This window comes from Podarcis liolepis, assembly GCF_965112155.1.
Source record: "Podarcis liolepis genome assembly, chromosome: 17".
Classification (NCBI taxonomy): Eukaryota; Metazoa; Chordata; class Lepidosauria; order Squamata; family Lacertidae; genus Podarcis; species Podarcis liolepis.
The window spans coordinates 9,046,191-9,073,878 of record NC_139571.1 but is presented as its reverse complement, the minus strand read 5'-3'; the positions used below and the strand labels follow the sequence as shown (position 1 = coordinate 9,073,878).

Below are 27,688 nucleotides of genomic sequence, written 5' to 3'. Positions count from 1 at the left end.
CAGATCCTGTCAAACCTTGACAGAACTTGTAATTTCATTCCTGTCTATCTTCATCCATTTATTTAGAATGCTGCTTTCCCCCATCCTTTTCTACCTTTTATTTTAAATATTCTATACCACTTCTCATTTGAAAATCACAAAGCTGTGTATAGCACCAAAAAATAATACAGTAAAACCAACACCTATACATAAAAAACAAGTTATCCAGGCAGTTCCTTGAGTCTTCTGCTCCAAATAACTAATCCTATTTCCCTCCCTAGCAATTAGAACAGAGACAGGTCATTTCCCCCTCAAAATTCCAAAGCAGGTACCAGTCCTTTTTTATGCCAAGCACTCAAATATTATCATATAAATAAATATTCAGCAGAAATTGAAAATTTACTAGGAGTCCTACAAATGGGTTACATCAGCATTTATCAGCTTTCAGCATTAGAATTCCCTATTTTAACTTGGCAAATAAGGGGATTATTATTTTATTTTATTTTAGCAATTTCAGGTTGTGATGCTACAAGTGCTGCACCGCCAAGAAAAACTACCTGACAAACTTCCCCATAACCTGCAGAGAGCAATTAAGACTTGATCTTCTAGTGGTGACAGGTTGGCCATTGCCAGGTTACATCACCCTGCTGTCATCAGTATGTTGCTAGCCTACAACTGCCATGCCTCAGCACTAGCCATGGTTTCTGGGACTGATGGGAGAAAGAGTCCAACAACATCTGAAAGGCCACTGGTTCCCTACTTCAAGCACAGATGGAGCCTTAGTATTGTTAAGAAGGATGTTCCAGGCAGATCCCAGTTCTACTCTAAGAAGGGGGTCCATAGGCCATTTTATCTCCCAGAAATTTCTCCGTCTCTTTTGTGGCAATCCCACAAGCTTCTCCCAGCCTTTAAATCACAGGATGGGAGTGTTCCTCAAGCAGGGTGGCAGGAAAATTAAACAAATGGGCAACTGCATCTTACCACACATGCTCAAAACTCAAAAGGGAAGGCAAACCTGTTGAAAATAATTCCTTCTTTATTCTGAATACAGTCAGGAGAGTTCCTCTTGTGCCTGTCTAAATGACACTCCTGCCAGAGTCACACCCCTTTATTAAGGTGCAAATAATGCTACTAAGCATGTATAGTGCATTGCAGGACTTCAGAGCATAATATTTGCAAACAGATACATGTAAATTAGCATAATATTTGCAAACAGATCCATTAAATAGGCAACTATTTTCATATTGCTGCAAAGAAGAGATTTTAATGAGGTTTTGCATACTTTACTTTTTGCTGCTCTGTTAACGCCCTTAGTATGAAGGCAAAAGCTCTGGCCTTAAATAGGTTGTCTGCATTTTGCATAGTATGAATGGGCTGGAGTTTCAGCCCATGTGTTTTCAACCTCCCATTTCATAATAAATCTATCCCGGTGTGCTCCTTTACTGACCTCCTACTATGTATATTCACCAACTAGCAAAATAATGCCCTCTGTGGGAGGATGATTAGGTGATGGGCAATAGCAGCTAGCTTTGTCAACGATTGGTACTGGCATCCACTTCTACAGTTATAAAGTTGGTAGGTGGAGGGAGCAAAATTAATTGTAAAGATGTGGCAATATGAAGTCAGAATGCGGTACTAGTTCTTTCCACAAAACCTTCCTGAATAATCAGCAAAGGATCTTGTGGCACCTTGAAGAGTTACATTTCATTATGGCATAAATCATTCCTAGACTAGGCAGTTGTCAGTTGCAGATATATATATATATATATATATATATATATATATTACACACACACACACGGTGATAGTAAAGAGGTGCAGAGCTGTTAACTAGTGAGGTCAGAAGGAAAAGTATGGATAGTGACAATTCAGTTTGATTTATAATGTCTCAGTAGTAGGAGTCCTAAGACAAAGCCATGAGTGCAACAGCAAACTGGAACTCTGCTCTATCTCTGTGAAATAACTTGTTCTGGGTTACTGATGTTTGCTGATGCTGCATATTGGTCAGCATAGCAGGATTGCTGTAAAAAATACACCTTCAGACTTCATTGCAGCCATGCAATACAGTTCAATAATCTTACAAGTTAAGACTCCTGTAGAAGCACTTCTTGCCAATTCAAAGGAAGCAGCAATATTTGACTGGGCAGAACAAAGGTCAACCAGTAGCAAATCGATGGCCGAGCTACGATGGCCTTTTAAATCTTTTCCTTTAACACTTGGAATGTTTCAGAATGTAGTTCTAAAACGGATATAGTTTTAGCTTTCTCTCTATATTTACCTTTTTAATGCTTCTTTTTAGAATTGTATATTGAGTTTTATTGTTTTTATTATATGACAGAATCTTGGCTGTTGGACAACTAATAAACATGGGTGTTTTTTTTAAAAAAAAGCTTTTGTAAATTTTATAACTGTGTAGCCAAGCCATAGGCCAGGAACTATCCCAGAAATTTGGCAGAGGTGTGGGAGCTCACCACAAGGAAGCAGGTCCCATATCTATCTTGTTAGATGTGTGCATCAATAGGAATGCGGACATGCAAGACAGCATAGCAAATTAACACATCAGTATCAATGAGTGACCTTCCTATTGCCTTCCAAAGGTTTTTTTAAAAAGAAACATTTAGGACTATTCACCCAACTAGGGCCACTGCTAGCAGCTAGGATCCAGGAACGTGCAGCTTTTCAAAGCCTTGTAATATCTCCAAAAATGCATTTTAGCTACGCAGCTATTAAGGATAACAGAGCCTTAGTTCATTGCACTAGCATGGCAAATGGGAACTAGACAGCTGTACTGTATTTTAAAAGTCAGAAAGGTTCTCACCTGACAGAATCTTCATGACATTGTCCAACAACTTGCTGAAATGAAGGATTGTGTAAAAAAGCACCCTGTCCCTTAGAAAGGAAGATTGTCTCTATTTTGAATATTGGGAAAGCAAGGCAGGAAAAAAGAGTGGTTTGCCCCTAATCCAGGCATGTCCAAAGTCAAGCTGGTCGGTTTAATCCAGCCCCTGTGGCAATTTATTTCCTGAGGTAAAAGCCTAAAAAAACCCTCAACAACTTCAACCCTGAAAAAAAGCTCAGCAACTTGCAACTTTGGGATAAAATCATTAAAAAGGTCAACAACTTCAGTCCTTAAAAAAGCAACTTTGGTTGGCCCTTTGGGCAGCCCTCACGGCCCTTCACTTCATCAAGTCTGGCCCTCTTTGAAAAAAGTTTGGACACCACTGCGTAGTAAGAATTTCATTCAGGTTTTTTCAGCCTGATGTAGTAGTGGCATATTAAAACTAATAAATACAATGCATCATAAGCCTTCTTTGTTAAATGCATTTTGCCACAGGAGTCTTATTTTTTTCCTACAAGAGACTAACATGGCTACCCAACCAGATTAATCAATAGGAAGTAATGCTGCCTCCTCCAATCGGGTATAACAGTTGTTGGTACTGAGCAGCACTTAATTTCTAAGGGGGGAAAGAAAGGTAGAAAGACACCATTGAGAAAAGAATTCAAATTTTAAAAGCAATAAAGTCATTTGTGGGGAAATTTGCCTCCTCGCCTTCTTGCTAATTCCAATGAGGGTTACTGAGCAAAGGCTTTGTGGAATCCTGTTACTTGTTCCTAAGCCTTCCAAGAAGTTATTAAGATTTACAAGGCTTAAAATAACTGCTCTTTTGTTTGGTTGTTTTTCCCCTAGCCTGCCTCTGCAGTTATGGCTTGAAAGAAAATGCACACACACAAAAACACTATCATTAAATTGTTAGTGCCAGTTATGGGTGACTCTTGGGGGTGCATCACTTTATAGCTAGTCACAGAGAGACAGAAGGCAAAGTACATCAGAAGGGACGATTTGGCATCAGCTCCTGTTATATGACTCTCTGCCCTCCCTACAAATCCAGCATAAAACCCAGGGGTCTTGTATCAATGCACTGCTGTTCAAGCAAGTGAGAAAGCAACCAGACACATTTTAACATCCATAGCTAGGGCAAAAGCAACCTGTACTTTTAACAGCAAAGGGAATTCTGAAACTAACACCATTTTCCTGCACAGTTATTAAAAGTTTCCTTCCAGTTCCCACATACCCCTCCCCATCTTTTACCTGGGTGGTGGTGTTGGATTTTATGTTCTCGTCCCCTGCTTTGATGGCGCATCTGCTTCTTTGCAAGTTTGGCAGGCAGCAGCTGAGAAGGCGGCAGTTCTGGGCTCCTCTGGTTTCAGGACTCCGCTGAAGAAGCACAACAAATAGATTAGCAGCTGCGGTCACTGCCCAGCCCGCTGCTTTGAAAAGCCCAGAGAGCACTTGCCAGGGAAACCCAGGGGGAAAGACTCCGCCCACTCAAGTGATGTCACGGAATGGTTTCCTGTCTGATTGGGTCTCATTTTGGGCTTTTGAATGCACAGCTGATGATAACAGCACAGTAGTACCGGTATATTTATTTCGGTCAATGACCAGTAGAGAAGAGCCTAGGATACAAGATAAGAATAGTCAACTGAACACACATCTCTCAAATGTAGTGGCTTAAAGGAGTTACAGTTATCAGCATGAAGTGAATTTGTTTTGAAGGGAGCACATTATTGCAGGAAGCTGTCCACAAATAAATATATATATATATATATATATATATATATATATATATATATATATATGTATGTATGTATATTTGTTGTAATGTATATAAATTAGATAGATAAATAGTTCATTTATATACATTACAACAATTATTCAACCATAATTTTAACATTTCCAAGGTTGTCTCCCTTCCCCTTCCTTCTGCAGTTCTTTTAATTTATTTTTGTCCTTTCCTGCATACTCTAAATCATCTTAACTTATTCTTTTATTCATCTATTCTCATATATATCTCACATACATTTTTGAAACTGCAGGTTTTTACAATAATCCTGCCAATGTCTTGATCTGATTACAGTTTATTTGTAAATATGCAATAAACCATTTCCATTCCTTTCTAAAAAGTTTGTTATCTTGATTTCTTATTCTTCCGGTAGTTTTGCCATTTCTGCATACTCCATTAGCTTCTGTAACCATTATTCTCTCTTCGGGACCTCTTCTTCCTTCCATTTTTGGGCAAAAAACATTCTTGCAGCTGTGGTCGCATACATAAATAAATTTCTATACTGTTTAGGTAGTCCTGATCCCATAATTCCCAAGAGGAAAGCTTCTGGGTTTTTTTTTTTAACGAATGTTATCTTAAACATCTTTTTCAATTCATAATATATCATTTCCCAGTAAGCTTTAACCTTATTGCAAGACCACCACATATGGAAAAAGCAGTAGGTTTTTGTTATATATTTTTTAAAAAAATATTGTTATGTAATTGTGGGCACCAGACCATTAATTTCTGGAGTCAGAATTTAATTAGGCCCTGAGTGTTAAGTTGAATGCCAGATCCTGTGCACTAATCTATGTGCAATACTCATGTGTGTATTTGAGCTGTGTGCTAGATGCTGTTAATTGTGTGAAAGAACTAATTTAACTAGGCAAACTTTTCTAAATTGTGTACTAGGCAATTTTCAATCCTAGGAAATCAGCATGTGTTAAAACATAAATAAATTAGACTAATCCCTTTTGGAATATTGATGCTCTGAACTCCTCCATGGCAGGCTCGGGTTGTATATATGTGTAAATAAAACATATAACATAAAGGCACCACAGTCTCCAAAAGGAAAGACTCTGGTAAAGGCACCTGGAGCTCCTTGAAATCTCAAACCGCTCAGAGATTTGGGGTGGTGTATAACAATATTGTACTGTATTATGGTTATTATATTTTATATTCAACTTATTACCTGCCTTTCGCCCTCAGATCCCATGGCTCATAGCAACAATTTAAAATTCAATATTTAAAAAAAATTTAAACAACAACAACAAAAAATTAAAGCAGGGTCTGTAGGGAAGAAGGTGTGTTCACACAGATGCAGTTCCCCTCAAATGCTACATTGCTCACTAGGTAAGAAGTAAAAGAGATACTATAAGAAAAGAACTTCCATATTAGGACAATAGTGTTATTCGGCCAACCAAAATATTACAATATAGTGTGCAAGCTTTTGAGTTCTCTAGAACTAGTCTTCAGGCTAGATGGAAATCAGATTTAATGCAGGAGGTGGGGAGAGAGAGGGTTGTTTGCTGATGATGAAGCCATGGAGTTTGTATCTGGTCACAGTCTCAAGATGGAATGTGGGAGGATGTAGTAGAGTGGACATTCACATTAGGCTATTTAACTGCTATGCAGGTATCAAGTTGCACCAGGGCCTGCTGGGAACAAATGACAGATATCCCATTTCTGGAAAAACTAAAACTGGTCATGTGGAGTGGAGAAAGAAAAACTTTATCTGGCGGAATTACTCCTTCTGTTAGCAGAGTGAGGAACCTGACTCTGGGTATCATGAAAAGGCAGCCAGTTGTTAGCTATTTAATAACCGTTGTATGTTTACTATACCAAGGTTGGAGAAAGTGGCTTGTGGGATTTTCTGCCTCTGACACCAAAATAACTTGACCAGCCTATTTCCACTTCAACTAGTCTCACCTAGCCTGAAGGAGCATTCATTTATTGCATGGGAATAAGCATGATCACCTGCTAATTGCTGCATATGTCAATGTATCTGTCTTACTAAATGTTTTTAATGTTTATTATTATTTATAACGGTTAAAATATAACACAAATGTTCAATAAACTGTTTTTTAAAGTCACAGAACAGAAGCCAACAAATAGTTGGTTACCCAGTTCTCAGTCACTCCTGTTTGTTGTGACCCACCTTAGATCATGGCCCAGGAGTGGATCCTGACCCACCAGGACCCAGGAGTGGGTCCTGAAAACCACTCTCCTTGAACCCTAAAACTGCCTTTCTGAGCTTTTAACTCTGCAAAGGTTTAATTTTAAAATTATTATTTTTAAAAAAATCATTTTTATTTTTAAAATAAAAGCTGAAAGCAGCTTTTTGTTGTTGCTATTAATTAACTAGTCCATAACATCTTGAAATGAATTGCCTGGGACCTTTGCACATTTCTGGACTTAAGGAAATGTACTTGGATGAAACACTCAGCAATATTTATCTCGACAGGGTTCCTAAACTCAAAATACTTCATCCTCCCACCTGGTAGCGCTGCCTCCTCTATCTTGTGTTTCTTTTCTGATCGTTTTCAAAATATCGCTCCACTTTAACAAGAAAGTGGGGTGGCTTTTGCTTTAGTGCGCTGTAGTGTAATAATTTTAGTTTAGTAATCCTATTAGCCAAGGCAAGGGGGAGGTGTGCCCCCTTTTCTTAAGGTGCAAAGCTCTATTTTGGTGCTGTCTGCACATGGATTATGATAGTAAAAATACACCAGCTGGCAAATCTCATATGTGGTGTCACCCAAATCCAGGACAACTCACAAATCCTCACTGATTGTGGAATCTCAGTCTAGATTTGTTAACTTTTAAAAGACAAGTCTTCTTTCCATCCTCTGGATTTTCAGAGTCATGGCTCTCAACTTTCTTATCCTGTTCTTACTCTACAAATTGGTCTTTGCAGAATAGCAAATTAATGAAAGAATTGTCAGATTATATGTACATATATATATATATATATATATATATATATATATATATATATATATATTATATGTATATATTGCCTTGGCTGGTAACTAATGTTTAACTAATTTTATTTTGAATTGGGCAAGAAGTGGACATTGCCAGGAAAAACTGCAATATCCACAACCCAGTGGATATCCACAAACCAGCCTTCCAGGACACTCTTTAATAAACTTATCTTAAGGTGTCCATTCTGGACTGAAGGAAGAATACAACATGAAACAGCTGAATTACAATACATGAAAAAGTTCAATGCCACTGCTTTTGGGTTAAATAGAAACAACAGGTTTTTTTATAATACTGTATGTGTTAATTAGCTGACCAATGCCAGTTTATCTATGCTACAGTATGTATTATTGCAAATGTAGTGGTTCCTGGCCCCGCTGTAGGTGTCATTAAATCATCTCACTTGTTCTCAATTATCACCAATCTGCTTCTATAAAAGATTAGAAGTTTGCCTATTTAATATACATTTTCACTGTAATTTTTACCCGAGGTACCACTATATTACAATTTTAATTTAAATGGCAAGACATTAAATGCAATGGGTGGAATTCGACGTCCCACTATGACGTAGCATGAGGTATTACTGTACAGTGGTACCTCGGGTTAAGTACCTAATTCGTTCCGGAGGTCTGTTCTTAACCTGAAGCACCACTTTAGGTAATGGGGTCTCCCGCTGCCGCCGGAGCACGATTTCTGTTCTCATCCTGAAGCAAAGTTCTTAACCTGAAGCATTATTTCTGGGCTAGCGGAGTCTGTAACCTGAAGCGTATGTAACCCGAGGTACCACTGTATAGCTATTCCCTGTCAGGAAAAGAGGGGGGAGTATAAATAAATATGTAGTAGCATAAATAAATAGAAAAATAGATAGTCTTTCATTCGAACAGAATGTGTTCTGGTGGCTGGTGATTTGGAAATGCAGATACTGTGGTACCTCGCAAGACGAATGCCTCGCAAGACGAAAGAGTTTTCCGTTTTTTGAGTCGTTCCGCAAGACGAATTTCCCTATGGGCTTGCTTTGCAAGATGAAATGTCTTGCGAGTTCTTGCGAGTTTGTTTCCTTTTTCTTAAAGCCGCTAAGCCGCTAATAGCCGTGCTTCGCAAGACGAAAAAACCGCAAGACAAAGACACTCGCGGAACGGATTAATTTCGTCTTGCGAGGCACCACTGTATTTGTTCCCAGGCCCCTCCTAGCCGTTAAATGCTAGGAAAAGTCTTGCTGCTGCCCTGAGGGAATTTTGGGCGGGAAGCAACTTTCCCTCAGGGCAGAGTTTGCTCCACTTGTCTTAGAACAAAATCAGTGAAGGAAAAAGGTAAACTGTGACACCTCTTTCTCACAAAATCAGTTTCAAGCCCCACCCCTCACCCCCAATCTTCTTTTGGGCTCTTCTTCCATGCACGATCCTTCTTGAGAGTAGGGTGTGTGTGATCCTTTTTCATTTCTGTGAGGAGATTATTTATATAGCAATGTCTCTTAAACATGTCCTTAATAGTGTCCCATGGACCTCGTAGTTAAGTCACACAACAAGACGTTTGGTTACAATATCGGGCAAAGAGAAATGTACCCCATCAACTCCCCTCCCTACAGTACACAGATTACACCATTTTGTAATCTCCCTGTGCTTTCTTTTCTGTGGTAAAAAACCCCCGAGGTGCCAGTACACGCAAATTGTTAAAAGTGTTGTGGGTGCCAGCACAAAATGGCTGCCGCTGGGCAGCAAGAAGGTGCCAGGGTACTGTACAAAAACTTGTTACTTTTGTGACTTTTTCAGTCATGAAAAAGACCTGCCCCTCCTTATCTCTAATTGTAACATTAGCAAAGCTTTAAAAAGTGGGGAGGTGTTTAAGAAAGACAACTTTTTCCCCCTTTTAAATGGAGAACTGAATGATATACGTAACTTATAAAAGCCTAATTCTCTTATGATAACCTCAATTTTTCATACAACATGACAAAAACGAAGGGCTTGGCCAAAGTCACACGACTTCATGACTGAAGAGGTATCTGAGCTGAGGTTTTTCTTTGCTCCCAAGTCTCATCAGCCTCTCAGCTAAAAACCACAGTTTTCCATCTTGCATGCAGATATATTTTCGCTTCCGTCTTTTCTCGGGTTCTGGAGGAGAAAAACTGCTTCTTTAAAAATTTATTTAACATTAATATTACTCACTTGAAAAGAAGCAAACCATCATACATAGTGATTCAGATTCATTCTCAGATACACATATAGAGCACTAGATTGCACTTACGGTAATTCCTTTCCTATTGGAATTTCCTGAACACAGTGACTATAAATGAAGCAGGATAAATCAAATTGTGGATAGAATGCTCTCCAGCTAACTCCAAGCTGAACAGATTAGAAATTGTTCAAGAAGTCATCGTTTCTTTGGTTCTCGGCAAACTAGGGGTGGAGGGTGAGGAAAATCAGTTCAGATTAATTTTTTTCTATTGCAGGTTTATTATTTAACCTCAAATTGCTGTCATTATGTAGGTGGGCATGTGAGAGAGATGGGCATCTCTGTCCTCACCTTATTAACTGTTTTTCCATATTAGCCACAATCCAGAGTAGGAAGTACCGTATTTTTTGCACCATAACACTCACTTTTTTCCTCCTAGAAAGTAAGGGGAAATGTCTGTGCGTGTTATGGAGGGAATGCCTACGGGTGGCATGCCTACGGATTTCCCTCCTCTAAAAACTACGTGCGTGTTATGGTCGGGTGCGTGTTATAGAGCGAAAAATACGGTATATCTCATCTGCATGCGCAACACATTGAGTGTCTTATTTTACTGTTCAGCTGATGCCTCTGCTGCGTCAAAACCTGCTTTGGAGTGTCAGAAGTGGCTTGCAGTCTAATGTCCTGTCCTGTGATGGAAGAATACGGGTCTAAGCCAAGGATGGAATCCAAGTAAACATAGTTATTGAATGCTAGGCTTGGATTTCATCTGGAACTAGATGAGGATTTTATCTCTTTCATGACCCAGGCAAGAGCCACATGAGATTTTAGCATTTTCCATCCCCTACAACAGATTTGATTAGTGGATTCTGAATGAACACTTACATGTACTGTGCTGACCACAGACAAAACATGCCTAAATCTGCTCAGCATGCTTGTCCTGAATTTCTGAGAGTATTCAGTTAGTATTTATTATAATTTTCCTTATAGAGAAATGGTACATATGTTTTGTAATACAAGTATTTTGTAGTAGATAGGTAGCCGTGTTGGTCTGCCATAGTCAAAATAAAAAAATTCCTTCCAGTAGCACCTTAAAGACCAACTAAGTTAGTTCTTGGTATGAGCTTTCGTGTGCATGCACACTTCTTCAGATACAAGTGTGCATGCACACGAAAGCTCATACCAAGAACTAACTTAGTTGGTCTTTAAGGTGCTACTGGAAGGAATTTTTTTATTTTAAGTATTTTGTAATTATCCTTTGGTGTTTTTTAAATCTCTGTGTTACAGATAAACTTATTCTCCTCATCATTACAGGCTGCTATGTCTAATAAGAAATTTCAGTTGCAAGAGTCAGAGCAGGAGCAAGATAAACCTGATAGTCCATTTGACATCTTCACTAATCTAGAAAGAAATGACTTAAGTGATAATCCATCCAGGTAAGAATCACATTAAAAAACAATAACCAAATAAACCAAAATACTGTTAAATCTTAAAATAACTGTGCATATTGACAAAAGCATGTCCTAATCTAACGATTGAACAAATGTGAAGGAGTTGATATGGGTAACAAAGGTGGATTCATTCATAAAGCAAACTTTTTAGGGAGATTGGTTTTCAGTGTAAATTCTTACTGAAAGTGGTTCACTCCTAGTATGGGAACACTTAGCAGTATTAGCTATGGCTGCACCTGGTCCAGAGTACCACATAACCAAAATGTGGGTGCTTGACTAAAGTTGTACACAAATATTATGCGCATTACAGCCACAACCATTGGAACATAGGAATATTCCTTATAGTATTGGTTCATCTACCTCAGTATTTTCTACAGACTGGCAGCAGCTCCTCAGGGACTGTAAATGCCAGGGACTGAATCTCTAACCTGTTGCATGCAATGCAAGACCAGGGCCCATTCCTGAGAATATTCCAGTGACCCCCCATGGAATTATGGGATCAGAGAGAAGGGATGAGTCCACATTTCTTCAATCAAGGGAATACTAGATGAAATGTAGGACTTTGGATGGACTTCTTTGGCTCAATTATGAAATTCACTGGTGGGCTTTCAGCCTCCAGGGTTGTTGCGAGGATAAAATGGGATAACCTTCTCAATGTTCCCGCTGGGCTTTTTGGAGGAAGGGTCAGTGGCAGAGACTTGGATATGAAGAAAACCTGGACTCTTTTGGTGCGAGTGGAGGTAATTCTCAAAAAGTGTTTCATTGGCACAATATGCCAGTGCAACTCTTCCATACATCTAAAACAACCTCTCCTGCTTGCGATGTTGGCACAGTAAAGAGACTTACTTGGTGGGAGTGTCCCAAAGCAACATTCTTTGGGGATATAATTTTCATCAATATCAACTGTATTATGGGCCAGGATCTTCTGCCTATTCCATTACTGTGAAATTAAAATAAAGACTGAAAGTTCAAGGAGCTTGTAGGCTTCCTATTAATGGCAGCCAGATTGCTCATCACTAGACATTGGGAATACCTTGACCTTTTGCTGGGTACCTGGTACAACAAAGCCTGATTCCTGTCAGTCTCAGAATAATTAAGCAAAATATGCCTCTTTAGGGGACAAATTAAGAAAGATACATTTTATAACATCTGGCAATTTTTTATTTAATTTACAGTGAATGTGTTTGCCCCCAATGAGAACCCCCCCAATAATGCACCTTGGTTTGGAATCAGAAACCAGTTTGGTGATATGTCCCCTTGTGTCTGGACTGAGTGGTCTTGACTTTTTCTTCCTATTCCTTTTTTGAGCAAACTTTCTTGATAATCCTGTGAAGTAGGAGAATATCTTGTAAGATATGACTAAATTATGACTCATTTCTTTTGGCTTATTTTGTGTGCATGCATAACCAATTTCTTTATAATTTGAACTTCTTTAAAAAATCAGATAAATTGAGTAGCCCCCTCTCTTGAGTAAAATATTGGTGCCTTTGCTGTTTTGAATTCAAAGGCAAAAATGAAGACAATTCAAACAGCATTTGGTATTTTTTCATTATATATAGGAAAGAAACTTCCAGCACACCTCTTCCTAATTCAGATACAACTGGAGGGGAGTCAAACAGCAAATCCTCAAGTTATTTCATAGCCCTTGATTCATCTATTGAAAATCTGCAAGAAAGAGCCCAGCAAATAATTGATAAGATGAATGAGAAGCGTAAGGAAGACCAAGTGCTCATGAACAATTTCCGAGAAAGTCTTTTGATGAAGGTAAACATATGTGGGGGAAATGGAGTGCAGGGAATCTGAGTATCAGGAAAGAATTCTTGAGCTCCATCTTGCCAGCTTTGTTCTATTTCCCCCCAAACATTACAAATCTACCCCGTGCATTTAACTAAGGTTTACAAATTATTAACACGTGTCCTGGAAAAATGTTAAGTACCAGCCTTGAGTTTATTCCCTCATACTACATCCCCTCCACCGACTGGACAAGCTCCCTCAATTCTTTCCTTTTCCCACTTCTATATTGAAACGTGCTTTCTCCACATCCATATTGCCTAATCTTCTCATCTTCATCCATGAACTCTGCGCTGTTCTCTGCTTGGCAGAAGTGGCTCCCTGGGTGGGGTGGACCTGCTACACTAGTTTTCCAGTAGGTGGGTCTCTGTTTAGTGGGCGAGGCAGTGGGGAGACCAACATGGTGCAATCAGTGTTTAGCATGCCACCCTCTGCTTGCCAGGCTCTCCTTCCTATATGTTTACTGACATGTCCATGTTGCATCAGTAACACCTGAAAAAGCCCCACAGTGACCACACCACAAATAGCGTTTTGTGACCACTTCAAAGGGACTCAAAATTACTGCATGGTTGCCTATTTGATTGTGTTCTAACTTGTCACAGCCCGATCCTGCCATTTCATTTTGCTATACTTCCTAGACCCTACATGTAAATGTGACTGTCATAAAGCTGATGTGTGAGCATAGCCACTCTTAAGGAATTTTCACTTAATCCTTAGCAGTGGACACATAGGTGGACACATTTGTGTTAGAAATGAAAAGCAGGTAGTCTTTTGATTCAGGGAAACCCTATTACTAAGGAGTCCTTAGAAATCTAAAGTCTACTTTAACTCCTGCTTTTTCTTTCTCTTTCTACCAAAAAGGTTTCAAGCTTGGCAGAGAAGTTGGAGGAAAGCATGTTCCCTGTCTATGATCATCATAACAAGCTCATTCAAGATAAAATCCAAGAGCTTTACCAGATCATGGAGAGGATCAAACAAATTGAAACAGAGCTCAGGAAGGTCTGTCACACTGTGGAGATGTTATATAAAGACCTGTGTGAGCAGTCTGAATTGTGATTGTATGGAGAGAGAAAAAGTTGGGGAATATCGTTACATGTCCTTTTGCATCATTGGTGAATGTAGTGGACATACTGTATACTTACTTGGTACCCCAAGCCCCTGTATCCCGAGTTCTGACTGTTTTTGTTGTTCTGAATTTGTTGCTTGTTTTTAAAATACTTTAAAAAAATAATGAAGGTGGGGAAAGGAAGAACGTATTTAAACAGAAAGGAAAATTGAATCCCCAGTTATCAGGATCAAACTAGACATGTTCATATTATATAGCAGATTTTTGTGAAATACCTAAAGTGGAAGGGTGGGGTAGCAGGATTGGGACCACTGAATGGCAGGAGGGTGCCTTTACTCCTTTGCCCCTGCCACAGGCCTGGCTGGGCCTATCTCACACACCTGTTACATCACAATTGGTATCATGGGAGGGGGGATTCCCATCACAACACGTAGGAATAAAGAGTTAAAGAGTTAAATCAACTACAAAACCAAGCTATGCAACAGATATCACATTTGGCCCTTAGTAAGCAAATTTCAGGCACTTTGTTTGTCATTCTTTGCTTGTGTGTACGAGTCGAATTATTCCAGGGTGAAAACTCAATAAAATTGGAAATATATTGGCATGAAAAACTGTACTTTATTTTTGTTTTACAGAAGAGTTTGAACTACTGCCATTATGTCTTAAGGAACTATAAATATAACAAAATGACTTGAAAAGATACTGACTAAAGCAAAATGAAGGGAAACATGGTCCCCGATTTCTGTCTCCTTCTTCCATTTTGTCATCATTGTGCTATTCCAACAGGGCATTTTTAAAGGGTGCTGAACTATTCGGTTGTCTGGTCATGATGGCTTATTAATTATGCTACTACTGCTAGTCATTTCTGCAAGTTTTGCACCAGAGCATGCATTGCACTTAAGCCAGGGATTTTTGTTACCACCAAGATAATGATGTACTCCTTGCAAAGACAATTTAGGATACTGAAGATATCCAACACTATCTCATTTGATATGCAGGGCTGGCCCAAAACATTTTGCTGAAAACAGGATGGATGGACTGGAAGTTGGTATTAAAATCAATACCGATGATGGGACAGTATCCTCCACTACATACAAAGATAGCTAACTAACTTAAGGAGTGAAAGGCAGGCCGCATGGCATGCACAGCTGTGTCCCATGATCTTGCCACTGCTCCCTGCATGTTCCTAAATTCAAGTTACACTAGAGGCTCAAGTGACCTCAGTGGCTAGAAGTTAATTTTTTTTCAGCTCCAGGTGCTACAACAGCTCCAGCTCCTTTTAGCCAGAAATGACTTGGCTACTGTACTGCATGCTCTGGTAACTTCCAGATCAGATTACTGCAATGTGTTTTTCATGGGGCTGCCCTTAAAGATGACTCAGAAACTTCATCTGTTTCAAAGTGCATTGGCCAGATTACTGGCTGGGGTTCCATTTAGATTTCATGTAACCCGCTTTAAAACAGGTGCATTAGTTGCTGTCATATACTATATTGATATAATTGAATATAAATTAGTCAATGCCTGGCAAATATTCAGAGATCTGTAAGATATTTGACATCATAATTAACCAAGGAGAGCTTTGTTTCAGCTCTAGAACGCCTGGGATAGAACTGGCATTCAGAATCACTATTGAAATTGAATTTGCTAATTTAAGTATGCATGCTAATTGGTTTAATTTATCATGGACCTATCCAAAGTTATTGCTTCCTTGGGTGTGGCAGTGACAGCTTAAGATCTTATGTTCATGTTTTATACTGGCCTGGAAGCATGTTGAGTTGAGAATAAATAGTGCTCAATTCACTCTGAAGTTAACCAGTTGGTATACAGATTATTTTTAGACAACTTGAGTGCATGAGTGCATGATTCAGCAGAGTTGTTTTTAAGGTAAACTCAGACAACTTCCATTCAGAGATACTTTCATAATCAGCTGCTGCCACTGCTTGCAGTTATCCAACACAAACTGCAATAAAAAGAATCAACTGATGGTAATAAAAGCACACTGAGAAATTTAAAAAGCAGCAGCAGCAGCATTCAGTTTATTTTTACCTGGAATTGCTATGCTTGGCTTCACACACTTCAGAGAATCCAGAAGACATCACTGCCAGCCTGTTGCATCGTTTTCTTTGTATTACTCCTGTTGTCTTATTTTAGGTACAAGGCAATTGCCAGCCTGTCCACAGTGGATTGACAATACATTATTGAGGCTTTCCAGGCCTCTCTACCTTTAATTAGAAGCTTCCTACTTGTTCGTTTCGCGTCTTTTTAGGTGCTGCAGCAGCAATACTAATGAATCAGCCCCATAACTGCTCCCATCTATCAGTTCCTCTTTCCTTCAAGGGGGCCATTAAATATCCTACCCCATAGGAAACTAATGAGCAATTCTGGGGTCAGCTCATCAGTATGCTATTGTGTAAAGCATGTAACAATCAGAAAAGATCACACAATCAGAAGGATCTAAACTTTATAAAAGGATCTTGGCCCTGGAGACATGCCAAGATTATATATTGTGTTGTCATCAAGTGTTGTAAGGAATCATCATTTTAATTTTATTTCTAGAGTGTTTCTGAAAACATGGTGTAGTATGGAAGAACCTGAGGTCAGCCTCTAAGCCCCACCCACTGTAATGTGGCTATAGACCGCAGGTGCTAAAACCAGCTAAAAACTTCCAGCACATCCCCACTTATAACTTCCTGAATTCCACCCCACAACAACAAGGATTATGTAACACATAAAGAATGCAAAGTGGCAGGTGGGCAGGGGCCTCTGGCAAGCCTCCACCCCACTTTGGAGTGATGTTGTGGCTGAGACCACAAACTTGACCAAAAGTTGAGTCACTTAAATGTTTCCCATACTGTGCAGGAGCTACTCACAGAAAGACATCCCCACACAGCTGATGGAACATTTAAGGGACACCTTCAGGGGAGGAGAGGGAAGTGGTGACAAGGGAAAGAAGATGCATGAGGTCAGTGCAGTGGAAACATGCCAGGAGCACAAATTGGCTCTGCCAGTGCGATTCCACCATGCCAACCTCACTGCCACCTCAGCCCTTCCCCTCTCCATCCTAGTAGGCAGTAGCCACTTAGCTGGAGGGAGTCCAGGTGACTGGGGCAGCTCCAACACTGTCAGTTACTGTCCAAACCTGTTTGAAATTAGCTTTAGATTGTTACTGGTCACCTGCCCAATAAAAATGGCGCATCAGGTCTTCAACTTCACATACATATATCTGCTGTGGAAAATCCACCAAATTCAATTTATTCTTGAAGAAAAAGCTCACATGAGAATCACAAGTTCAAAAAAGCCCTAGCTGAGCTCAACATTAAAAAACAGTTCAAATGTCAGTCCTTGTTTAACAAATGGGTACTGAGGCACTGAAAGGCAGCAGCTTGCTCAAGGTCGCATGACAGGACGAATGCAAAGTGGACAGTAAGTTGTAATTCCCACTCTTAGTGCTTAGTAACCTCAACGGCTGCATTAAAAAGAACAGTAAATCATTAAAATGGCAGATAATCTGCAGTTATGGACACCTAAATAAGCAACCAAGGCTATTGTCCTGGCTGGGTCCTGTGGCAGCAGAGAGCTTTTCATAGCATGACTGTTTGGCACAGTTACATGCCAAAACAGCTTGCCTCCTAGACAATTTGGCAATATTTGAACTGTGCTATTCCTCTATATTGCAAGTTTCTCTGCTTGCCATCACCCTCCCTACTACCCACAAAGGATAATCCAAGTCTTAATGATGTGCTCGTTTGCCATCTTAATGCTCTTTATCTCTATGCCTCTTGGTGGAGAAGGAAGTATTCTTGAATGCCTGGTTTTGGTACGGCTTCAAATTCATGACAAATAATTGAGCTGAGCTGAAGAAACATTTGTTGAGAGTCCTGTCAGCAGCAATTGCTTTTAAAACCGTTGTGGCATCACCAAACCCCACTGCACTGGAGCCATGAGCAGCAAAGAGGAACCCTGCAGAAATGCATTCAGTTGCTGACGGTAAAGGCCTGAAGTCCAGTGATAGCTCTCCCAAGGATGAGCGCATGGATGTCATGGGTCCCTGAGGAAAAAACAAAAGTAAGCGGTCTGAAAAAGTGGGCTTCCAAGTTTGATCCCTGGCATCCCAAGGTAGGGCGGAAAAAAACCTGTTTCAAATCCCAGAGACACCATTAGTCAGTGTAGACCCGTAGTTCCCACAGGGGCCCAATTTGATTTTTAAGGGGAGGGCAATTTGAGAATGAGTTAGACCATGTTAATGGCCTTTTAGGCTTCCCCCACGTGAACAGGAGTTCACTTTTTGAATAATATTCACTTTTTGAATAATAAGGGGGCTGGGGTGCATCAGGATTTTAGAGATGCTTAGGTGGGGCATGGCCAAAAAAGGGTTGGGAACAACTGATGTAGACAATACAGATCTAAACAGACCAATGGACTGCACTCTTTTGCAGAATGCATGCCTAGATTTAGGGCCCATTCCGATAGGTGGATGCTGTTACAGTATGGGTTTTTCGGTATGGTGTTAGGGTAACTGTGAGCAAAGCGTCCACAATGTGGCTCCTTCTTATGCTGGCAATGTCTCTCACCACAATGATGTAGCACTAGCACAGAAAAGATCTCCATCACAGACTCTCTGCATGTGGTCTGGGCCCCTGATGTTTCTCTAGTGGCTTGGACAGGGGCCTCTCTGCAGTGGCTCTCATGTCACTTGAGTAATGTTAGAATAGTTCCAACACTCCATGGATTTCCTTGATCCACTTTGTAGGGGGAAGGATTTGCATGGTGGTGTATGGCTTGGCAAATTTCATATGTACTGAACAAACGGTGCATTATAGTGCCTTAAGGGATACATCCAATAAAGAAAAAGGAAAGGAAGAGAAGAGAAGAGAAGAGAAGAGAAGAAGGCTGCCTTTATGCTACAACCTTGCTAAGTTATTTTCCAATCCTCCGTACAGTCACACCTTGGGTTACAGATGCTTCAGGTTGCACTTTTTCGGGTTATGGACTGCCAAAACCCGGAAGTACCGGAATGAGTTACTTCCGGGTTTCAGCGGTCAAGCAGGCGCAGAAGTGATAAATCGCGCTATGTGTTGAATCGCAACCAGCGCGTGCGCAGATGCACCGCTGCGGGTTGCGGACGTGCATCCCGCACGGATCATGTTCGCAACCCGAGCATCCACTGTATTTATTTTCTGATCCCAACAGAAGTTCCTCGAAACTGTGATCTTGCAGGAAGAAAGCCAGGAAACCAATTTACCTTCGTACGTGTTGACAGCCTCCAGGTTCATGACGTGCCTGATAACATGGTACTCGTCAGCAATTCCATTGCCCCCCAGCATGTCACGGGCTTGCCTGGCAATCTCCAGAGCCTTCCCGCAGGAATTCCGCTTCAGCATGGAGATCATCTCGGGGGTTGCTCTGGGAACACAGAGGAGATAACATAATAGAGCAGGGAACTGGAAGACGGTTGGAAGCTTCTATTTTAAAACATAGGCAGACTACCCAAACAAGGACAATGCTTAACATGTTGTTAGGGACAATATTTGTTATTTTTTTATTTAAAAGGGAGGAACAGGAGATCTGGGAGGGGTGCAGGGCAGCAATTAATTCTACCACTCCAGGACATCACCACTTAATCCCTAACTTGTTCACCCTAGAAATGCAATGAGTGCTCCTTATCCACAAACCAATCCCATACTTCTTCCAGTCAGTAAAACCCCTTAGGAGGAGAAAGATCAACCAAGTCCCCCCCCCCCGCCCCCGGAACTCCCACTGCAGCAGGAACCAATTTTCTGCTTCCATTCATGCACACACTTACTTGTTTTCGTCTTTCAGGCGTCCCAGTTGTAGGCAAGCTTGTAAGCCAATAGTGATCTCTGTGAGCATGTCGGCCAGCTTCTTCTGGACAAGCTGGTTTCTTGCAAGGGGGACTTTAAACTGGGACCTACGAGACACCATTGGTTGGTGAGGTGAAGTTGCTTTCTACTATTATAGAGCTAGAGTCGTTAGAGTTGTAAAGATGGCTTTGGGAATGCATGCCAAACACAAGGAACTCGAAAACAAGTGATATGGAAGTATTATACACCCATATGCTATCTTCAGAAATCTGGCACCCTCTCCCCACCTCTTGAAACAGTACCTGTCCAAGGTGTACTGCCTGGCAGTTTGCATACAGAATTCAGCAGCTCCCAGCGCTCCCCAAGCGATGCCGTAGCGAGCATTGTTCAAGCAGCCAAAGGGACCCTGTGGGAAGAGATTCAGGTAAGATATTGACCAGGATTCCCTCAGTTCTCCTGCTCAGACTCCCTATGGATTAGCTTCTGGAACTCTAAATCTGAATGGAGCAACACTGAGGGCAGTCCATAATGTTTGCCACCTTTTTAGATTTTTCATTTCCCCGGCTTTAGTCCCATAAAATCAGCGTTAGTTTGTGGGGTGGGGGAAGGGGGCTGAAATGTGAAGGATATTATCTACCGATAGCCATGGAAATGTATGCAAGAGATCTCCCAAATCAGTCGTCTTTCTGTATGGAACTTCCCTCTTCTGAACTGATTTTTTGGGGGAATGCTTTCCCATATTTATTGCAAACATTAGATCAACATGTCTGTTAATTTACAGTTTTTCATTTGAAATACCTTGATCGAGCCTAACATTTTGCTAAATTTGGAATGGGTTTTAATCCTGCCGTTAAGAATAGGTTTCAGATTTTTCTTTGCTTTTTCTTCTATGCTGGTTTCAATGTATGAGTTTGTAAGCTGCTTTGAGTTACCTTGGTAAAAATAATAATCAACCAATAAGTTTAATGAATAAGAATTTTAAAAATGCACTGGACTACCACCGCCCATCTGCAATAAATAAAAATCTGTTGTGCCCACTATGACACCCCAGAACATATTTAAACATATTTAAAGACCTGGAATATGTCACTCTATTTATTACTATAAACTCAGTCCTCATGGATCAGACTAAAGGCTAACCCAGGCTTCCTCAACCTCGGCCCTCCAGATGTTTTGAGACTACAATTCCCATCATCCCTGACCACTGGTTCTGCTAGCTAGGGATCACGGGAGTTGTAGGCCAAAAACATCTGGAGGGCTGAGGTTGAAGAAGCCTGAGCTAACCAAATGCCTATGGAGAGCCTAAAAGTAGGCGATAACTGCAACAGCCCACTCCCACTGTTGTTCTCCAGTAACTGGTGTCTTTGAGGTAGTTTACAGTCATCGTAACAAGAAGCCATTGAAAGACCAACCACCCATGAATTTGTCTAATTACAGTCATCTAAGTTAGAGGCCATCACCGCATCTTATGATAACAAATCCCACAGATAACACTGTGTGAAGATGGGGTGGCCCTTTTGCAGTGCATTCAAGAATGCAGCGGGTGATACTGATCCTGGTTTGTGGGGTTTGTGAGGGAAGATTCAATGCTAGTGCCCTGCCCAGTATATCTTCTGGAAGGCAGGATCAAAGTAACCGTGAACGGAAAGGGATCTTACAGCAAGTCCAGACACATGGGGCAGCAGGTTTTCTTCTGGCACCTCCACATCCTCCATAACAATCATCCCCGTGACAGAGGCTCGCAGCGAAAACTTGCCCTCGATCTTTGGAGTGGAGAGACCCTTCATTCCACGTTCCAAGAGGAAACCCCGCACTTTGCCGTCCTCACACACAGCCCACACCACACAAAGATCGGCCACTGGAGAATTGGTGATCCTGAGAGGATAGCAAGCAGGTGTCAGATGTTTGGGTACACCACCCAGAGAAGGTCTTACAGAATGCCAAAGATTCTGGTCAACTAAATCTCAACCCAGGAGGCCCAAGGGGCCACTCAACAGGGAAAGCTAAGGCATGGAGACTATTCTCCGGGATGGGTAGCGGAGCTGAGTTGGGTATCCAGCCTTCCCCAGAAAGCAATGTCTGTCCGAAGCCAGCTGTATAAGGCAATTATTTCCTCATACAGTGGTACCTCTGGTTACAGACGCTTCAGGTTACAGACTCCGCTAACCCAGAAATAGTACCTCGGGTTAAGAACTTTGCTTCAGGATGAGAACAGAAATCGTGCGGTGGTGATGCGGCGGCAGCAGCAGGACCCATTAGATAAAGTGGTGCTTCAGGTTAAGAACAGTTTCAGGTTAAGAACAGACCTCCGGAACGAATTAAGTACTTAACCCGAGGTACCACTGTACTGGTCTTTAAATCTTCTGATAAATCTAGACTGTTGCTGTTGCCTGCAGTCTGCTCTGCATACCTCCCCTGTCCGCTTGAGCACCATGACAGCTGCAGAGCTCACCAGGTCTTGGTTCCGTTGAGTGTGTAGGTCTTTCTGGAGGGGTTGTATTTGGCCCGGGTCTCCATGCCACCAGGATCACTCCCATGGTTGGGCTCCGTAAGCCCAAAACAGCCCAGCAACTCTCCCTTGGCTGTGGGGAGAAAGACATGATGAGCTACAGCTGCTCCCCAGAGCACCCCTTTCTTTCCCCATTCTGCCATCGAGTCTCATGCTTCCCCCCACATTACTTTTCTGAAGACTGCGAGTGGACTGAAACCCCCACAGACTTTTCTGAAAGAATGAATACAGTAGTCGGAAAATCTGTCAGTTCCTGGATCTCAGCATTTACAGCACAAACCATACAATTTCTAATCAGAAGGAAGGCCTATTGAACTGAATGGGGCTTACGTCCAGGTAAGTGGGGTTAGGACTGAAGCCTAAGTTACCGGTTCAGTAAAAGACAATGTAGGCAAAAGAAAAACAGGCCACACTCTAGAAATGCAACTAAATTCTGATCTCTCACATCCAGCATCTGAACGCTTCTCACTCACCCAGTCGTGGCAAGTACTTTTGCCTCTGATCTTCTGTCCCATATGCATATATAGGGTGCATCACCAAAGATGATTGTACACTCATGACCGAACGGTAGCTGCTGTCCACTCTCTCAATCTCCCTTGCCAGGAGTCCATATGCTACGTAGGTGGTTCCTGCACAGCCATAGCCTAAGAGAAGAAGATGAACAGATTTAGCAAGTGAGCCATGCCATGAGTTCAAAGTGCATCTTGCACCATCTTCCTGACAAAACTCCTGACAAGGATTGTAGGGGCAGTGAGGGACAAAAAGAAGACCAATGTTATTGCAGTTTAGGGACTGCAATGTCTCAGAGTTGCTTATTTTTCCCCTTTAAAATACTCCAATATTTTATGCAGCTGTACTGTATGTTTACAAGGGACGCGGGTGGCACAAACCACAGAGCCTAGGGCTTGCTAATCAGAAGGTCGGCGGTTTGAATCCCCGCAACGGGGTGAGCTCCCGTTGCTCGGTCCCTGCTCCTGCCAACCTAGCAGTTCGAAAGCACAAAGTGCAAGTAGATAAATAGGTACCGCTCGGGTGGGAAGGTAAACAGTGTTTCCGTGCGCTGCTCTGGTTTGCCAGAAGCGGCTTAGTCATGCTGGCCACATGACACAGAAGCTGTACGCCGGCTCCCTCAGCCAATAAAGCGAGATGAGCGCCGCAACCCCAGAGTCGGCCACGACTGGACCTAATAGTTAGGGGTCCCTTTACCTTTACCTTACTGTATATTTATAAAGCAGCATGCAAACAACATAAAGCAAATACATTTTCAACCAGCCTTAGAACAGCAAAAATGTTTCACTAGCTCACTAAAAATAATGAGCCCCAACACTTCAAAAGTAATTAAATTATCAGCAGCTACAGGGCTCCATAAACCCAAATTTGTTTTTGTTTTTGTTTAGAAAGGAGGATAACATCATCATCACATCAACAGGAGCACAACCAGATCACACCAGCCATTTCTTCAGACACTATAAAAGAGCCACATGGCATTACCTCTGATAGTAGGGCCAAGGACACCCAGTTCCCCCATTTCTGACACAATTTCCCGGTGAAAGACTGCAAAAATAGAGAAGGAAAGGAATTAAGGGAGAATGGAAATACAGATAGCAAAACTGTAGGCAGAACCTGCTATGAGTACTACATCTTCATGCTTCTTTTCTGGCCCACAGAGCCCTGGTCTTCAATGCTATGTCTAATAGCATGGGAGTGATGCAATGACCGTTTCTAAATTGCTACTAGTAGTGCATGAAGGATGGTCGGCACATGAAGTGTGGGAACCCCTTTAAAGCAACTATTCCACAGGCTTCTGCCATAAGTACAAAATGGCTTAGAGCCACACAAAGCCCGCACCACCCAAATGCAGCATTTATTATATTATAACAGATACAACACTTGAAGGTCGTGCAAGATGCTCTACAAAAAAAAATCAACAAAAATTCAACAAAATGATTAAAAACTTTTTAAAAAACCAAAAAACCCCTGAGAAACATTTAACTCCTGGAGCCTTCAAGGGTGATAAGCCAGTCTCATTTTTGGTGTTGATCCAAAACACACAGCAGAGATCATAGATCCTTTCATGGCCCCATCAAATCAGCCCATTAAATTAGTAACTCTGTGGTTAGCTATTAAACGCACTGGCACATTCATGTGGAAGATGAAACCAGCCATTCCCCACCTTTAGGGAAGGGGCAGTATCCTGCACCAACTCACATCGCACAAAGCACCAGGCTACAAGTGCTCAATAAATACTTTAAAAACAAACAAACCTTACCTTCGTTTCGGTTGGCCATGAGGATCCTGGGCATCAACTTTTCCTGGCAATAGGTGCGAAATGAGTCCCGAATCATGATTTCTTCCGGGGACAGGAGCCTCTCCAACTGCAAGGCATCTCGCCAGTCAAACTGGGCTCTTGGGCCTGGGGAAGAAAGACAGAAAGCTCAGCTCAAAGAAGTTATCTCACCGCTGGTGGTGGTGGGGCCACCAATAGGAAAAGTCTCCTTCCCCTAACACTTTTAACCGCTGAGCTCACAGCTACCTATTCAGGCAGAGATCACAACAAATAACCACTTCATTGCAGCACAGCCTACATCTGGAGCAGCAATGTGGTGCCATCCCAGATGCTGTTGGACAACATCTCCCACCTCCCTTGAACACTGGCTATGCTGGCTGGGGGATGGTGGAGTTGGAGTCAAGCCGGAACATCTGGCTATCCCTGGTATACACACTAACCTGGGAGTAAGTCGCACTGAATTCAGTGCAGCTTACTTCTAAGTAGACATGCATAGTATTGTTCTGTTAAAGTTGCTGACATCATGGTAGCATCAGTGGCGTAGCGTGGGGGGTGCAGGGGGGGCCGGCCGCACCGGGCACAACATCTGGGGGTTAGGGGGCGCAAATCCACGGGTTAGGGGGCGCAAATTACTTGCCTTGCCCCGGGTGCTGACAACCCACGCTACGCCACTGGGTAGCATCTTCAGGTAATGGCTTGCATCTTCCATAAATGCTGAGCATTACAACGACAGGATATCTGGGCTCTACCACTGACCAAAATACAGCGACAAAGCAGGCTTTTAACAGTTGCTGACCTCCTACGGCAGTGGTGCCAAACCTTCTGGAGACCGAGTGCCCAAACTGCTACCCAAAACCTACTAATTTATCGCAAAGTCCCAACACGGCAATTTAATATGGGATAATTATTAATATAACGTGATTAAATGAGCTGGGGGGGGCTGCCCTGAGTTGCTGAGCTTTTTTTGGGGGGGTGCCAAGAGTTGCAGAGCTTTTGGGGGGGGCTAGGATCACAGTTGTTTTTTGGGGGGAGAAAAACACTCACATGCATTATAAACGCTTCCTATGGCACTTGGAGCAGAAACAACACATAGAGCTTTTGGGGGGCATTGCCCACCCAGAGTTTTTTGGGGGGATTGCCAAGACTAGCAGAGCTTTTTTTGGCAGCTTGGATCACAGTTGTTGTTGTTTTTTTGGGGGGGGGAGAAAAACACACACACTGGCAAGTGCTCAAGGATAGCAGGCAGCAACCAATCAACGGAAAACCCTTGACAAAGCCACCAATCAGAGGAACTACAGCCTGCTGGCTGCCAAAAAAATCCCACCAATCGCGGGGGGGGGGGGGGGAGAGACAGACAGGAATACACCTGCTTTGGAGATAAACTGCCTTTAAGCTGCTGAGGTGGGATGGGAGCAGTTTACTCATGAGGAGGCATGGGGGGAAGCTGCTGCCCAATTTGAAAACCCCAAACAATAGCACTGCTGGCATGATGGCAGGTGCCAACAGAGAGGGCTCCACGTGCCCACTCTGGCACCATAGGTTTGCCACCACTGTCCTATGAGAACTACGAGTTCATCTTTCTAAAGAGACTCAACCAGTCCACACGGGATGATACACAGTTGGGTGAAGGGGAGAGCAGGGTAATCAAAACTCAGGGAGTTCAGTTAGCGAGATGCTGTTATTTTACACAGTAGCACTGGAAGACGGGTGCACACGGCCTACCAAACATTAATTCTTAAGTGGAGCAGGACCGAGAGAAGGGAGGAACATTGCAGGAGATGACGCGGTGGCTGGAAGTCCAAATATGGAGCTTTAAATCAAAGGTCATCCCATTCCACAAGCCAACTGAAACATGCATACCTTTCTCTTCTCTCCCAGAGGGCTTTGCTTCTTTTTCTGCAATATAAGCAACAATATAATGCAATTTCCCAGCACAGTGAACCCCTCCATCCCCAGCCCCCAGATGCAATGATGTAGGTTTGTAAGACAACTTGACACTCTCAGCCCTGAAAGCAGCTAAGAGAGGCCTCCATCTTCAGGACTTGGCCCTCTCCAACACCTCCTCCTTGCACAATCTGCCCTGTATACCTTTGGGCCAAAATTAAGATTTAAAAGGGGTCTGGGTGGCAGCTGCATTTCCCCCCCCCCCCGTGGGAGGGAGAATGGGGCAAGGTGGAAGCTCCCAAAGAAATGAGCGGACATTATTATCTCTCCCACCTTCCCCTCAATAGTGCACCCGTTCAGGTATCGCTTTTAGCACAAGCTGCCCACTTACCCTTTTGCACAGCTGAGCTGGTGGCCTGTGCACGGACATCGCACGGGCCTGTCACACAACGGCTGCATTGCAAAAGCCTCCTGGCAGGTATCCTCAGCGCCATCAGGACGAGTTCCTGAAGGAGGTCGGTGAAACAAGATTGTAAGGCCACAAGTTCTGGAGGGCTCCCTGCCAATTGCAGCATTAACTCTCGCCATGCTGAAAGATTAAAAGCAGGCAATGGTACTAGCTGGCCATTCCATTCCCAAATAAGACACCTTTGGTCAGGCTTATCCCTAACGCCAATAACATGCCCCAAAGTAAGTGGCTGAAACGCCTGATGCAATCAGCAGAGATCTTCTGTTCTCCGTTTGGGGAGAGGAAGGAGGCCTGGGTGGATCTCTCTCGCGCAACCAACCCAAACGCACGGAGCTCAGCAAAGAAGGGCCCAGCCAGGCCACTGTTAGCATGGAGGCCCCCAGAAGAGGAATCCCGCCCTCCCGCTCTGCCATTGCAAAGGCACAGTCAAGAAGGTTGCCGCTTTTCACCTCGGCTTAGCGCTGCGCTCTTGTTCTGTGAGCTCGCAAAGCGGCGGCAAGCAAGCAGCAAGGTCGCCTCGCGTCCCCTCCAGGTTCACTGCAAACACCTTCCTAGGCCAAAATGCTGTTGCTGCTGCTGCCTTGTCTTCCGGGCGGCGGGAGAGGGAGGGCTTCTCCGCCATTGGCCCAGCAGAGGAGGCGTTTGCTCGCGCCGCCGCCTTGCTTTGCCCGCCTGGGAAGG

The 27,688-nt window shown here is 42.5% G+C and overlaps 3 protein-coding genes across 12 annotated transcripts in view; 1 reads left to right on the top strand and 2 right to left on the bottom strand.

Annotated features, from left to right (window-relative positions):
* The window catches only part of LOC310697007 (small integral membrane protein 44-like), a 16,725-nt gene extending 4,220 nt beyond the window's left edge, over window positions 1-12,505 (bottom strand). Inside the window, exons 1-2 of the mRNA XM_083483264.1 lie at window positions 12,397-12,505; window positions 4,070-4,195 (exon numbers count right to left, since the gene is read on the bottom strand). The gene's annotated coding sequence lies outside the window, so the exon portion shown is untranslated. The remainder of the gene's footprint in view (window positions 1-4,069; window positions 4,196-12,396) is intronic.
* SYCE2 (synaptonemal complex central element protein 2) lies at window positions 4,314-14,647 on the top strand (the record flags this gene model as incomplete). 8 transcript variants are annotated; one of them, XM_083483225.1, is made up of 5 exons in its annotated part: window positions 8,747-8,978; window positions 10,350-10,536; window positions 11,043-11,164; window positions 12,739-12,943; window positions 13,832-14,647. In XM_083483225.1, the coding sequence occupies 4 exons, from the start codon at window positions 10,528-10,530 to the stop codon at window positions 14,024-14,026; spliced, it is 531 nt and encodes a 176-aa protein (XP_083339351.1). In that variant the 3' UTR covers window positions 14,027-14,647. The 8 variants fall into 8 exon arrangements, with proteins under 8 accessions (XP_083339348.1, XP_083339351.1, XP_083339354.1 ...); XM_083483222.1 differs by lacking the exons at window positions 8,747-8,978; window positions 10,350-10,536 and adding an exon at window positions 4,314-4,481; XM_083483228.1 differs by lacking the exon at window positions 10,350-10,536 and having other exon boundaries at window positions 8,747-8,872.
* On the bottom strand, window positions 14,635-27,688 carry GCDH (glutaryl-CoA dehydrogenase). Of its 3 annotated transcripts, none has more exons than XM_083483107.1 (12): window positions 27,457-27,688; window positions 26,930-27,044; window positions 26,515-26,550; window positions 24,637-24,780; window positions 23,859-23,921; window positions 22,841-23,011; window positions 22,311-22,440; window positions 21,517-21,733; window positions 20,161-20,264; window positions 19,840-19,965; window positions 19,279-19,439; window positions 14,635-18,084 (listed from the first exon to the last, which is right to left on the bottom strand). In XM_083483107.1, exons 2-12 carry the CDS (start codon window positions 27,030-27,032, stop codon window positions 18,011-18,013), a joined length of 1,329 nt encoding a protein of 442 aa, XP_083339233.1. In that variant the 5' UTR covers window positions 27,033-27,044; window positions 27,457-27,688; the 3' UTR covers window positions 14,635-18,010. The 3 variants fall into 3 exon arrangements, with proteins under 3 accessions (XP_083339233.1, XP_083339234.1, XP_083339232.1); XM_083483108.1 differs by having other exon boundaries at window positions 26,930-27,127; window positions 27,457-27,631; XM_083483106.1 differs by lacking the exon at window positions 27,457-27,688 and having other exon boundaries at window positions 26,930-27,068.

Coding starts and splice junctions, on each gene's coding strand:
- GCDH (XM_083483108.1), bottom strand. CDS start 27,113: ATGCTGCAATTGGCAGGGAGCCCTCCAGAACTTGTGGCCTTACAATCT. Junction 20,265..21,516: donor CCCATGTGTCTGGACTTGCT/GTAAGATCCCTT, acceptor CTCTTCCCACAG/GGTCCCTTTGGCTGCTTGAA. Junction 18,085..19,278: donor GGCTGTCAACACGTACGAAG/GTAAATTGGTTT, acceptor TTTTTTCCTCAG/GGACCCATGACATCCATGCG.